This window comes from Aspergillus viridinutans (genome assembly GCF_018404265.1).
Source record: "Aspergillus viridinutans IFM 47045 DNA, scaffold_6, whole genome shotgun sequence".
In the NCBI taxonomy this organism is placed as follows: Eukaryota; Fungi; Ascomycota; class Eurotiomycetes; order Eurotiales; family Aspergillaceae; genus Aspergillus; species Aspergillus viridinutans.
This window is the reverse complement of record NW_025091222.1, coordinates 2,306,793-2,322,940: the sequence shown is the minus strand read 5'-3', so window position 1 is coordinate 2,322,940 and position 16,148 is coordinate 2,306,793. Positions and strand designations below refer to the sequence as shown.

Here is a 16,148-nt window from a genome sequence, read left to right as displayed (position 1 = left end):
TTATCTCTGCAGAGATTCCTCCTATAGATAGTCGCGGTGGTCAGTAGCTATATAATATAGTTACTAAGATAATAATATATAGACTATGTAGTGACTATAATCTAACTGTGTAATATATAAAGAATTTAAATAGTATTTAGATGTGCTCTAAGCACTTCCTAAAGCTATTCTATAATACTACTAAGGTTACTAAGGATAGCTATCTATAATACTAATAATAGGATACTATATATATCTAGATTAACTACCCTAGTCAGCCGCGTGAGTTCCTTAATATTAGTAATAAGTAGGTTATTCTCTATAATCCCTACCTTAGCTAGAAGTATAATGCCTATATTAATATTAAGCTATGCAGTAGTATTAAGGCAATCTAGTATCTTTATAAGTACCTCTATAAGGGGCTAGACTGGTCTACTATTAAGTTTAGCTTTGATAAAGCATATAATTATATAAATAGATAGTATCTAGGCATATCTAAGGTAATATAGCATCTTATAGAATACTCTGTTAATAGTATGAAGCCATCTATTAAGGCATTAGTTATATATGATAAGGATAAGCATAATATTATGTATAATGTAGATCTCCCTGCTGATAAGGTGCAGATAATAATTAATAGTAGGATAACTCATCTCCTAGAGTTCTTTTAGTACTATTATTAATATCTAGAGGCAGAAAAGCATCTATACATTAATATACTATACTACTTTATCTAGAAGAAGAATAAGTAGTAGCTATAGAAGAAGGGCTTCTAGATTAGTTAAGTATATCCCCTAATATCTTTTTATAGTAAGTCCTATTACCTATACTATCTTCTAATGGTCATTCCTAGCCCTACTAGTTATAAGGATATTCACACTATTACTAGCACTGTCTACCTAATATTCTAAGAGGCCTGCTATGCGCTAGGGATCATTAATTATAATAATAAGTAGGTGAAGTATTTTAAGGATACTATTACCTTCTAGATAGGTAAGATTCTCTGTATTATATTTATAGCAGCCTTAGTGTATATACTACTAATATAGGATGCAGCTACTACTATCTAGGAGTATTTTAGTAACTTAATTAGTAATAATCTACTAATATATATTAAGTAGATACACCTACTATTTAATATGCCTAATAATAGTTCCCATAAGGACCTTGCTCTATAGTATATCCAGCAGATATTAGAACAGGCTAAGCAGAGTCTAATAGATTATAGACTATCTATAGTCTACTTTAATTAGTCCCTATATATATTAAGTACCTATTAGGAGCTGCATAAGGAGTTAGTCTATAATACTACTAAGTAGTAGATATACTTTAAGGAATAGTTTAGTTAAATAAAGGGCAGTGTTCTGCCTTCATATAGATTACTACTATAATTAATAATAATCTAGCTAATATAAGATTCTTCCTGCATAGCCCTAGTAGTACTAGTAATATTACATCCCTACCCCCCCTCTGTGCAGTCATTATACTAATCTATCTACTATCTACTATAGGCAAAACCTATTTATATAATATGCTAGCTAAATACTATCATTTCTATTACCTTATTATCCTCTATATTATATCTATAGGGGTTACATCCCTATTACTACCTAGTAGCTGCACAGCTTATAAATAGTTTCAGATCCCTGTTCCCTGTGATAAAGACTTAATATATAATATCTAGTAGGGGATAGGCATAGCAGAGTTAATATAGTAGACATCCCTAATCATCTAGGATAAGATGCTAATAACTAGCTACTATATATTTAATGCTGTTAACCACATACTTTAGGATGTCTATATTAGTATGCCTAGTACTAATTAGTTATTTAGTAGTATCCCTATAGTTCTGGGTGGTGACTTCCAGCAGATCTTATCTATTATGCCTAGCAGTAATTAAGTAGATATCATAGGTATCTACCTCTAGTATATGGTTATTTAGTCCTATTTAGAGGTCCTCTTACTAACAGTTAATATGCGCCTGCAGTCTATATATAAGGAAAATTAGCACTTAGTATACTAGCTGACTGACCTAAACTATAACCTATCTATGACTAGCCTTATCCCCCTGCTATACTATATATATATAGTGCATGAGTTAGATGCATTTCTTAAATTAATCTATCCTAGAGACTAGCTATAGATAGTAACTAGGCTAGCTATGAGTCTAGCCCTCTTCTATGACCACACTATTCTGACACTATATAATATTAATATTAATAATTTTAATAAGACTCTGCTGGCATGCCTTCCAGGTGATAAGGTCTACCTTTCTTTATTAGATTAGTATAATAGTAATGGTGAGATAGAAGAGGAATATACTATAGAGTTTCTATATAGTCTTTAGTCATCCTCCTTACCTCTAAGCCACTTATACTTAAAGATTGGCACGCTAGTTATGCTTATGCAGAATTATAATCTATATTATAGCATGTATAATAGCATATATCTGATTATTATAGGGATCCAGCACCACTATCTAGAGGTTAAGATTATAATAGATAGATTTAAAGGGGACTGGTATCTCTTACCACACCTTAAGCTCCTATCTAAGGATAGTAAATTCCCTTTTCTATTAACTTAGGTCTAGTTCCTAGTCAGGCTGGCCTTTATAATAACTATTAATAAGGTGTAGGGCCAGTTACTTTACTATATAAGGGTAGATCTATAGATATCTATCTTTAGCTATAATTAGCTATATATTACCCTATTATGAATAATGTTAGCTCAGAGGCTTATAGTCCTATTTAATCTAGATAATATAGATTAGACTATAGAGAATATAGTATAGCTAGAGGTGCTTTAGCTGTTCCTGTGAGAGCACCTATGGAATGCTCCCTATCAAATGGTAGATAACATGGTAGTAGTAATACCTTTATAGTAGAACTAATTACTAAGGTGTGAGCATCTCACACCTTAGTAGTTAATAATATCTCTATAGGTTACATGCCATATATATGATCTCTATAGTTTAGCTATATATAGATTTATTATATCTAATAACTATCTCCCCTCTTCATACACTGCATCTCTATAGTAGGAGATAGTATTATAGCATCTCCTAATCTATATAAATTATATCTCCTTATTAGTCTATTTAGAATAGTTTTATTAYTATTACTTAGCATTATTTATTAGTATAAGGTAGTAATATTATTATTAACTAATATATTACTTCCTTAAGTAATATTTATTATATAGTAGTTTAATCTTATTATTATAAATATTCTAAATAGCTTTATATAGTACTTATTTAGTAGTATAGAAGCTTCTTCTCTTTATAAATTTATAAATTCTCTTCTTCTTCTTCTCTTCTCTTATTAATAGCATTAAATCTTTTATTATATAAATACTTTATCTTATTCTTTCTTATTATATATTCCTATTTAGCTTTCTTAATTATCTTTATAATTATATTATCTATATTATCTTATTCTATTTTATTTTACCTTAGTTATTATAAGTAATTATAGTCACAGGTTCTCCTATTATAGGCTATTATAATCTATTTATATTAGTATAATTATATAGTTATTTAATTAAATATATATAGCTCTTAGTATAGAGATTACTTCTAATTATTACTTTATATCTTCTAATTCTATTACTCTTGTTTCTCTATATTTAGAGTAAGTTATATTTATTTTTATTATATAGATTATAGTATTTTATATTCTTTATCTCTATTTTACTAATTCTCCTATAGTAGCTATAATAGATAATATATTTTCTTTATTTCCTCTTCTCTTTATTATATCTCTTTACTTTATATTATATATTTAATACTCCTTATAGTATCTTTTTATTATTTCTATTAGTTTAGAGCTTTTCTAGATATATTTTTCTTTCTTTCCTTTCTATATTATTAGCTATAGTCTTATTAACTTATAAACACCTTAATTCCCTTACTATATTTACTAGAATTTAGATAATTACTAACTCTATATATAGAAAATATCTTATATTTATATCTTCTATTATACCTCCTAGGGTCATGCCCTCTTTACTTATACTACTATTATTACTACTAATATTACTACTCTTACTTATAGTTATTAGGGCTATCTTACTAGTTATAGATATACTACTCCTTATACTAGTTATAGGAGTAGTATATTTTATAGCTAGTAGGATAGTACTCTTATTATTATTATACTATCTCCTCCTCCTCCTCTAATATTAGGTCCTAGCTACTACTACTACTATTATTTATAGTTATCTATATACTATATAATAGATATACTTTCTGCTTACTTAGATTACTCTCTAAGTAGTAGGAAGTATATCTATTATATAGGGTTATATTAATTATACTAGTTAGTATATTATTCTCTTAGTTCTTTTACTTTATATATTTTATTTACTCTACTCTTTTAAAGTTTCCTTATATAGCTCTACTACTAGCTTACTATATTATAATACTCTCTAGTACTACTAGTTATACCCCTACTATAAGTAAGACTAATACTTTAATAGCTATTATTAGTATAGCCTAGACCTTTAAAATCTAGGTCTATACTAGTAGTAGTCTACTCCCCTATAGTATACCCCTAGTATCTATTCCTACTAGGCCCCTATCTCTAATTCTATCTTTTAAGATAGTATATAGCTCCCTAGCTCCTATCTCTAATAGGGTTTTTACTTCTATTCTAGCTTCTACTAGTTTTAATACTCTTACCCTAGCTCTAGCTAGTTTTAATACTATTACTATAGCTCTAGCTACTTAGCTTAATATATCTTTTAGCACTATTATAACTTTTATTTATTTATTTTATAGATAAGTTTATATCCTTCCTACTTTACTTATTCTAGCTAATTATATAGTAGGGTTTAAGACTGCTCCCCCTTTAGGGGTTAAGATATTATTATTTTTATTTTTCTTTAGATACTATATATATAGCCTTTAGGCCTAATATAATATATTCTCTTTATTAACTATATCTTTTCTCTTATAGATTTTATAAACTGCTTATAGGCTTTAGTATCTTTAATATACTTATAGGGTTCCTATATATTATACTTATCTTCCTATCTATGCTATCAGACTAGGTATTAATCTTTATTATATATTTTTTAGTATTTAAGAATAGTAGCTATCTCCTATTCTTTACTATCTTTAATAATTATAGGCTCTAGATAAGATGCTTACTTGGTATCTCTCTTATATAGTTTAAGTAGAGAGATATAGAATATATTATATATTCTTCCCTATAAGTTTAGTAAGTATAGTCTATATACTTATTTTCTCTATTTCTTAATAATTTTAAATAGCCTAAGTATTCTGCTTACTAGCTTCTAGTTTAGCCTAGAGATAGTAATATTCTTTACTTATAGTATTATATAGTCTTTAATATTTAGTAATATTTTAGTATACTTTCTATTATACTACTTCTTTATCTACTTTTTTAATCTTATAAGTAGTATATATAGCTTTATATAATTCTTATTTAGCTTAGCTACTCTATTAATTATAGCTAGTACCTTAGTATATTCTTCTAGAATTTAGATATTAATCTATAGGCTAGCCTTAAAGCCTATAAATATATTTTATAGTAATATACCTAGTATGCTATATATAGTATTATTATAGATAAACTATACTATTAATAATTAACTAGCCTAGTTATCTTATATCTAGCTAATATATACTTATAGGTAGTACTCTAGCACCTAGTTTATATATTTAGTTTATCTATTAGTTTATAGATAGAATACTATTAATAGCCTTCTGCATGCTCCTAGGCAGTAGTAGAGGGTGGACTAGAATATACTAATAAATAAGCTACCTCTATCTAATATAAGGTTTATTAGTATGCTAAATAGCAGTATAACCTTCTTATAGAATATTTCTACTAGCTATATTATATTAATGTCCTTCCTTATAGGGATGTATAGTAAGTATTTAGTAAATAGATTAATAATAATTAGTGCTATATTATATACCTTCCCCTATTATTTTAAGGGTGGGAGGCCTATAATAAAGTCTATACTTATCTATTATACTAGCTTTATAGGAGCAGGTAGTGGTTCTAGCTTACTATAGGGCTTATACTAGTACACTATAATTCTCTAGTAGATATTATACTTATCTATATATCTCTTAATATCTTACACTAACTCATGCTAATAGTATCTATATTTAATATTTTCTAAGATATGTCTATGTTAGTAATAACCCCCCTATAGATTATTATAGTTTATTTTTATAATTTCTACACATAGCACTGTAGATTTTAGTATATAGATATAGTTTCTATATTATAGAAGTCTATCTATAACCTTCTATATTAAGAGACTTAGCTTATCTATATCTTCTATAGCTATATCTAGTAGTTTYTACTATATAAATATATTAATATCTTAAACCATATATAGCAGGTCTACTATAGCTACTAGGATTTCTATAGTATAGACTATTTTAGAGATAAGTGCCTTATATATATTACTCTATAGTACTAGGAGGTCTAGACCCTCTATATTACTAGTAGTATCTCTCTTATCTATTAGTATATTCTATCTATAGGTAGTAGCTTTTATTTAGATATCTATAAGATACTCTTAGCTTATCTCTTATACCTCTCTAAGCCATGCCATGCATATTTTTATTTTATTTTATAGGAGGTGGTTATCTAGTTATAGAAGCCCTATATATAGCTTATTTTATAGTATAGATAGCTATAGTAGGTCTATATTATTAATTTTAGTCTTATTAGTATAGTCTAGGTAATAACTAGATATATTAGCAGGGTTGCTAGTCCCTAGGTAGTATTTAATTAAGAAGTTAAATATAGATAAGTATTCTATCTATCTTATCTAATATAGATTTAGCTTCTTTATTATTATAAAATAGTATAAATTAATATAATTAGATAATACTAGAATAGGGAACTTACTCCCTTCTAGGTAGTGCCTCTATTACTTAAAGTATTCTACTATTACTAGTAGTTTAGAGTTATATATTTAGTAGTTCTTCTCTACTGTAATAAGCTTCCTTAACTAAAATACTATTAAATACTATTCTACTTTAAATAGCTAAGTAAGTACTCTAGCTATTACCTATTTTAATATATCTATCTATAGATAGATTTATAATTCTAGGTTAAAGTACTATAGTACTAGTATAGTTATAAAATATTACTTTAGCTCTTTAAATACTTCTAATATCTTCTATATTAGTATAAATTACATAGTTTTATTATCTTTCTTTATTAATTTAGATAGAGGTGCAGTAATCTTTAAGTATTTTTTAATAAATTAATAGTAGAAGTTTATAAACCCTAGGAAGATCTATATCTCCCTAATACTATATAGTATTAGCTATTCTATAATAGTTTTAACTTACTTAGGTTCTATATATATACTATAGATTCTAACTATAAAGCTAAGGAAATCTACTTCCTTAATATAGAATATATATTTACTAAGCTTAGTATATAATTTTATCTTTTATAATTAATATAGCACTACTTAGATATGCTTCTTATATTCCTTCTTATTCTAGGAGTAGATTAATATATTATCTAGGTAGATAATATAGTAAATATTAAGTAGATTACTTAGTGCACTATTAATATATATCTAGAAGATAGCTAGTATATTAACTAGTCTAAAAGATATTACTTAGTATTTATAATACCTATACTATATTCTAAATATAGTCTTCCACTCATCACTAGGTTTAATTTAGATCTAGTAATATATATTATATAGGTCTAGCTATATAAAGATCTTTACTCCTAATAGCCTATCTAGTATCTTACTAATTAAGGGCAGGGGGTAGTAGTTCTTAATTATTATAATATTTAGATCTTAATAGTTAATATATAATTATAGGCTACTATCTTTTTTTAGAGTAAAAAGAATTAGTACTCTTATAGAGCTCTTAGATTATCTTATCTACCCCTTTTCTAGTATATCTTTAATATATTTTTTTAAGATCTATAGCTCTATAGTAGAGAGATTATATATTAGCCTAAATAGGGACTACTTCCCTAGTTCTAGCTTAATAGTATAGTTATACTCTATATTTAGAGTAAGTATATTAGCTTCCTTATTAGAAAAGATATTTATAAACTCTTAGTATTACTCTAGGAGTATTAGTTCTCCTACTATTAAGATAAAGAATAAGAGTACTTCTTCTTTTACTATCTTCTATAAATAGATAATAAATATTATATTACTAGCTAGGATATCCTTTATATATTCTTCTAATAATATAACTTCTACCCTAGATATATTAGCTAGATCTTTATCTACCTAATATTCCTATATATATTATATAAAATTAATTATTAGATTTACTACTACTAGCYATRGCYACCCTAGGATAAAGTTATACCCTATTATATCTACTATATAAAATTCTATCTTAATACTTCAGGGTGTTCCCTATATATCTATAGTAGTAATATATAGGTAATATCTTCTATATAATATTACTTTTTAGCTATTAATAGCCTTAATTTAGTAAGGTATATCTATTACTTATAATAGTAGGTTTTCTTTTATCTAATATTAACTAATAAAGTTCTCCTATATATCTATATCTAGGAGTAAGCTAATATCCTTCCTAGCTATATTATTAGTTAGTTTATTTATAACTACTTTTATATTTAGTATTAAGGATATAGTATTTATAGTTCCCTTACCTAGGCCTAGTACTACTACTATATATATTACTAAGCTATCTAGTTTTTTAACTCTATATTACTTTTAGTATACTTTAGGTATCTAATTATAATATAGCCTTTACTATTATAGCTATAATATCTAATTAGATCTCTCTCTTTCTTAGAGTAGTGCTTCTTTTAGTTATAGAAACTATATTTCTTTAATCTTAGATCTCTATCTTATTTCTAGTAGCCTCTATAGCTAGATATATCTACTCTTCTTAATAAGCTATCTTTATATTTTACTATTTAGCTCTTAATAGATATAACTTTATTAATATAACTACTATATAAGAGGTCCTCTATAATCTAGTATTATAAAATCTTATTTTATATATTAATATATAATTTTATTTAGAGTTAGATCTTCCTTTACTTATCTAAATAGCTAATACTAAGTTAGGATTCTTATTACTCTAAGTATATTATAAAGTTAACTACTATCTATAACTCTAATTACCTAGCATCTATATATTTCTGTATAGTATTATATACTAAGGTCTTTAGATTATTAATTTATTTTAGTAGAAATTAAGTAAGTTACTCCTATATCTACTTTATAGATAATAACTTATAATACCTTATCTACTAGCTAAGTATTTTATTAGTAAGTAATAGAACTACTACTTTAACCTTTTAGTAATTCTTAGTATAGTATTAAAAATATTACTTAAAATATATTATTATACTATTAATAAATTTTATATAGTTATATATATTTTTAAATTAGAAACCTATAGTAAATAAGACCTTTAGTACTAATTTAGGACCTATATCTAATAAGTTATCTTACTTATTATTATTATAGGTAGGTAGTTTAGTATTATTATTATTTATATATACTATAGGTAATATAGATCTAGTTCTAAGAGATATCTATATCTTATTACTTATAGTTATTAGTTTATTAGGTATATTTTACTTAGGTTTACCCTAAATAATTTATATAGATAGGGTAATAGTCTAGTCTTATATACCCTATATTTATTATATATATATAATAGTTTTACTAAGCTTTTTAAGTATCTTATTATTATATTTAATCTACTCTAGTTTAGTAACCTATCTCTATATAGCTAGGAAATCTTCTCTTAAAAATTAAGGGAATCTCTACCTAGTAATATTACTATATTCTAGAGTAGTTAGAGTACTACCTCTATATTAATTTATATATATATTTATATTATTAGATTATAATTATCCTGCATTAGGGGTACTTTTAGTAGAAACTATCTTACTTTAGTAAAATATATAAAAGTACTCCTACTAGGTTATCTTAATATAGTAGAGTAATTAAAACTATAAGAGCACCTATAGAATACTTCTTATTAAATAGTAGATAATATAGTAGTAGTAATACCTTTATAGTAGAACTAATTACTAAGGTGTAAGTATCTCACACCTTAGTAGTTAATAATATCTCTGTGGGTCATGTGCCATATATATAATCCCTGCAGTTTAGCTATGTACAGGTTTGCTGCGTCTAACAGTTCCTGCCTATTTAGATATATTATATTAGTACTTAGTTAATCTGTGGATGGTGGATTAGGTATACTTTCCTCTAATAAAAAAATATATATATATACTATACCCCCTTTATCTATCTAACTTATCTTCTTTATCTATATTTATCTTCTATCTTCTATTACCTATTCCCCCATTCTCTATTAATATATCTTTATTATATTAACCCCTAACCATACCTATTACTTTTTCTCTGGCCTCCTTACTATTAATGCTGTGCCTTAGGACCCCCTAATAATATTACTATCTTTACAGGCATCTACTTAGGGCCCTAGTAGAGTTGCATAACCGAACTGCAAAAATCAAATCCAACCCTCACTAAACCCACAGTGGGTTGGGCTCAGGGCCTAGCCTAGGGAATTACTTCAGGTTCAAGTTCCCTACCCCAGGCCTAATTCAGGTTTAGTGAAAACTATTAGTTTTAATTTCTGCAGTTTTTATGGATTAGGTGAAACCACCTAATCTATTTTAGATAGAAATCACTAATTTCTAGTATTTCACTAATAATTTTGATATCACTAGATAGCCTGGATCAGGGGCTATCTAGTGATATAAATATTAATTTAAAATACCTAGTGGTTGCTGAGATATAGAGGAATAATCATTTTTGTCATAGGGTGGTATGAAAGTGGTGTGGATATATATATATATATAATTAATAGTTAATAACTACTATAGTTTAAAAATGATTTTTTAACCACCCCCCATTCAGCCCTATAGATATTGAATTAAAATTTTAGATATAGATTAGTATGATGATAATTATGATATATTTCATATAAAAATAATAATTTTTAATTAGCATGGTGATATTATGATAGATAATATGGTATTTAATAAGGCATTAAAATTCAAAAACCATTAAAATTCACCAAGGGGTAGTAGTTTAACCAACTTGAAATTAAACTAAATCTAACCATAGTTAGTTAGTAGGGGCCTAGCTAGGCCTAGCTAGGCCTAGTAGTGGGTTTTTACAGTGAAACTGCCACTAACCCAGATTGGATCTGGGTTAGCTATGGGTTCTAAAATTTAAACTCAAAATCGCAGCGGTTCAGTGCCAACTGGTTTTAAACTCACCCAAACTTGCACCAAATGCAACTCTAGGCCCTAGGGATGTGCTGCCTGGCCTTATTATTAATATAGATAGCATTCTAATTATGGTGGAGTACTATAATTAGTTCTGTATATCCTTTCTCAGTAGTGCCATCATGTTCTGCCAGGGCTATCTATTAGTAAAGATGGTGGATTAAGGCCACCTAGTCTTAACTATCTAAGTGGAGCATCTAACACTGTAATATTCCTCTATCTAATATATATAATTATATAGGTGCTGATTTATTATTCTATAATAGGATGTCTAGTGACCTAGATTCCCCTGCCTATAAAGATTATATACTACTAATAGTGCAGCTATCCCTATTATTTATTATATTAGTTATCCACAAGTAGCTAGCTATTAGTAATTATTAGATGCTATATATATAACTAATAGTGTATAACTATAGCAGTAAGGCACCTAGTAGTATAGATACTCTAATTAAGGGTGTGCTAACTAGTATACCACCTTCTAAATTATAGTTATTATTAGCCTAAGGAGTATATTAAAGGGTTTCTTAGTCCTTAATACTAGCTATATTATATAGGTATCTAGTGATCTAATTAGTATATTCCTAATTAGTAGGAAGGAGTATCCTTATATCTATACTATAGCTATATTATTTATTCTATATAAGATACTAATAGTGCAGCCATCTATACTAGATACTATCCCCTAGAAGTATTACTATAAGGTTATTAGTAAGGACATGCCTAGCTAGGTAGCTAATAATTCTATTCTACTAGTAGCCTCCTAGGATTTAGTATTATTAGCTCTAATCTATACTACTAAGTCTATTATTACTAGTACTACTCCCCCTTTATCCTAACCTCTATATCCCCTATATTCTTCCCTGCCTGGAGCCTTCAGCTCTGTAATATTAGAGTTAGATAGTAATAGTATAGTATCTAAGTCTAATAGTAATAATTCTTTATCTTTAAGTAATAACTTAGACTTATTAGATAGTACTAGATTAGATAATACTAATAATTATTCTTCTGCAGATGACTTTATTATAAAGGAGGTATCTAAGAAGCAGAAGTAGGTGGTAGGGCACTAAGTAGAAGGGATAGATTAGTTACTATATACTTAGATTTAGTATTCTATAGGCTTTAGTACAGGGCACTTATATCTATCTTAATAGTAGTTTTAGACTATTAAGTCATGCCCCCCCTCTAAATACCCAGCTCTGCTAGATAGGATGGTGGGAGCATAAGTTAGTTAGTTAACTAGTAAGGTAGCTATAGTAGATAGGATAGAAAAAAATAGTATAATACTAAGAGTAGCCTAGCATAGGGAGTTAGCCCTATAAATCTATATATATACATCCATGCCAGGCTTACTGCTATAGTATCTATTAGTAATATACTAGGCTAGAAGATATTAGGAGAAGGGACTCCTACTACTAGCACCTATATATATTATACCTAGTCCTAGGCCAGGTCCTTCATCTAACTATAGCTAGAGTGGTTAAACCCAACCCAAGAACCCGAACCCAAACCGGCCCGAACCCGCCATGGGCCGGGTTCGGGTTCAGGTTCTAGGGCCCATGGGCCGGTTGGGTTCTAGAATTAGAACCCATCTAGGGTTCGGGTTCTAAAAATGGGTTTTAATTATAATACCTAGTAATTAGAATACATTAGATTCTATACTAATATGCTATATTTATATATATAATCATATTATATATATATATATATACTAGATACTAGTATGGTATTGAAAAATTAAATACATACTAACTAGATTAGGCAGGCAGAGAGTGATTTTTGGGCTCTTTGGGTTCTATTTGGGTTCACTACCCTAGAACCCGCGGGTTATGGGCTGGGGGTTTGGGCCCTAGAAATCTAGAACCCGAACCCGGTGGGTTGGGTTCTAAAGATAGGGGAACCCGGCCCAACCCGTGAAAATAACCACCCTAACTATAGCTATAATCTACTAGCATAAGTAAAGGCACTACTATATAATAAGGTACAGCATATACTTAAAGAAGACTAAGGTAGACTATTAGTAGAAGTAAGAAGGACCCTTTCTAAGATAGACTAGAGTATACCTATAGGCTAATATATATAACTTCTATAAAGAATGTATAAACAGTAGCTTTATTAGTAATAGGTAGTAAAGATTAGTTACCTAGATATAGTTAGGTAGATAGACCATCCTAGGGATTATTATCCTGTGCTGTAAAACTATTAGAAGTCTAGGGAGAGGCTCTAGGAGGTTATCTAGTCAGGCAGCATCTAGTCTTAATTATAAGGTGCTATAGATCTAGGGTAGTTAAGCTTTAGGGAATAGTAATAATTTAGTATTAGGTTAGTTATAATAGGTATTAAACTATAAAAAGGTGTTAAAGCCTTAGTTATATCTGCCTTAAGGTTCAGGCCATATATACTTAGTAATAGGCTCTGGCAAGGGATTAAGCCACACAGAATGTGTGGCAAAAGACCTTGTATATATATATAACCAACCCTTAACACCCATTATTGTTAATGATTATTAACCCCACTCATTCAACCCTCTAGATATCGAATTGATATTTTAGATATAGGCTATTTGATGAGAATCACTATAAATTATATATAAAAATATTAATTGTCTATAAACATGTTAGACCATGAGCAGTAGGTATATGTCAAAGGGAAGAAAGATTGAAATCTAGAACTAAAGCCATGTTTGTTTCCAGGGTTTTTCTCCCAAATGGCCTGCTAGCAGTACTGGGTATAATGGGAAGGACGACAAACTACATGGGTTGTGTATAGATTTACACTGTTTAAGCAGATGGAGAAGTTCTGGCGCACCAACCCCTAGTTTGGCTAATGTAATGCTTGGCAGGAATAACCCCGCAATGAGGGAATTGTTGATGACTAGTGTGAAATGGCTAAATGGATATAAATATAAATGACTGCGAATGTTTCCGTTATCCTTGCAGAAGCCTGGTCCGTCTGTGTCAGGAGCAAGGGGTCGTGATTGGCGCTCCTCTTTGAGCTGGAGAGTTTGTTCCAGCTGCTGAGCTCGTGACTGCGCTGGTAACTGCCGTGCGTGGCCTTTCTGCTCTTGTTCTTCATAAAGACGACATACGAGCTCAAAACAGGCAGACATGCACAGATCAGTTCAATGCCCGCTTCCGCATTGCTAAGACATCATCAGTCGCGTTAACAGGGAAGAAGGACATTCCACATATGCTGTCAACACGCAGTGAATCCAAAACCATGTTGTGTCCGCTGTCCGAGCCTCCCTGACCATAATGACCAAGCGCCAGATACTAAATGCAGTGGCGAGTCCTCCGGCCCCCAGAATGCCGATGACCCGCAGTTTCTTGGTTGTCGACATCTGTAGCGACCACAGCATCGGCACTGGAAGAATGAGGATCCAAAGGTCGCTGGCAATGCTGATGGCCGAGTCGGCTATGATGACCTTCTGTTGGTCGATACAGGTGCCCCCGTTGCTGGTGCCGTACCAATATGCGGAAATCGGCTTGCAGAAGAAGATCTTGATAAATAAGGCCGGGATGTAGTAGAGCAGGAGGACGATGATGCTCACGTAGATGATCATGACCTTGTACCGGTCCGGGGCGAAGATCCGGAGCATCACGGAGAGCAGGGCCAGCTTGACGACAAACACCATCGGAACGTAGATGAGCGTGAGCGCGTACGAGGCCTTGACTCGAGTCGTCATTAGCAGTTGCTGGGGTTTCTGTCTGCTGCGTGGTCTACCTTTTGGAAATCGACGAATTTACTCTCAGGAATATCCTAGGCATGATATCCACCACCATAGGCATTAACTGTCTCCGCCAATATGGTTCACCAGCTTTTTTTCTTTTGGCTATACGTACACACAACGGCACAAGCATGTTGGCGCAAAACCCAACGAACAGTACCTGTCAGCGGCATGGATATAAATACAGCAAATTCAAGACAAATGGTCGAGGGTCATACCCATCCTGTAATGGTCATATCTGTGGAGACAATGGCAAGTCACTATTTAGCATCGATCAGGCATCATAGTGGTCGACTTACAGTCCTCTAGTTCCAAGCTCTTCCGAAGGTGCGCACTGATAAAAATACACAACAGCACCGTCGTAGTCACAACGATCATACACAACACTTGAGTTGCTAGATTCACCGTATGGAGGACTGTCCTGAGGATGTGCCAAATTCGACACGGCCCCAGGTGGTGGCGGGATCACCGGTTCTTCGGACATCTGGGGCCAGCAAACGAGGCCGTAGATAGCGAGTAGTCGTCTCTCTAACCGCCGGAGTGGTGCGAAAAAGGTTCAGGGAAGAATCTGTGCGTAAGACTCGGGCAGCACAGTCATTGAGAAAGAGTAGGAACTCATAAGAACAGGAAATGGATAGACGACCGAACGTACAAGAAGGAAGAAATGACAAGGGAATCCAAAGGTACAGGGTTGTCCATTGTGTTTCATGCCCTGAACAGGGGACACAAAACGCAACCACGAGTCTGGGATTATCTCCCTTCCACCAGATCAAGAGTGTGTATACGTTTTCGGTAGTGGCACCGTCAACGCGCCAGCTCCACCGCCACTTTAGTCCCCTGTCTTCGATTAGCTAGTAGTAGACTGATCGCCGAGTTCATCAAACATCCCTGGCAGCCAAGAGCACTAGATTAATGACGGCACGGGCGGAGGCCCCCTCCGGCAGCCCAGGAGCTAGATCCTAGAAGCGCAAAAGTCCTTAGAAGGTATCGATCTTCACGGAAAGAGCCCGACAGCCACTAACAAACAGACTGGTCGTTCTTGGTATCTCCCTTGAGCCAGATGCAATTATTAGCTAGATTGCAGCGCAACCGAGGTCCACATGGCCTGCCAGGATGGTTAACTTGCTGCCTTCCGGTGGGTCTGACAGTCCAGATGGGGGATA

General features: G+C 31.0%; 1 protein-coding gene across 1 annotated transcript; it reads right to left on the bottom strand.

Annotated features, from left to right (window-relative positions):
- Window positions 1-14,400: 14,400 nt before the first annotated feature.
- Window positions 14,401-15,207, bottom strand: Aspvir_008474 (uncharacterized protein; the record flags this gene model as incomplete). The annotated part of the gene is made up of 2 exons (XM_043271642.1): window positions 14,401-14,981; window positions 15,204-15,207. The coding sequence occupies 2 exons, from the start codon at window positions 15,205-15,207 to the stop codon at window positions 14,401-14,403; spliced, it is 585 nt and encodes a 194-aa protein (XP_043127577.1).
- Between the last annotated feature and the right edge of the window lie 941 nt (window positions 15,208-16,148).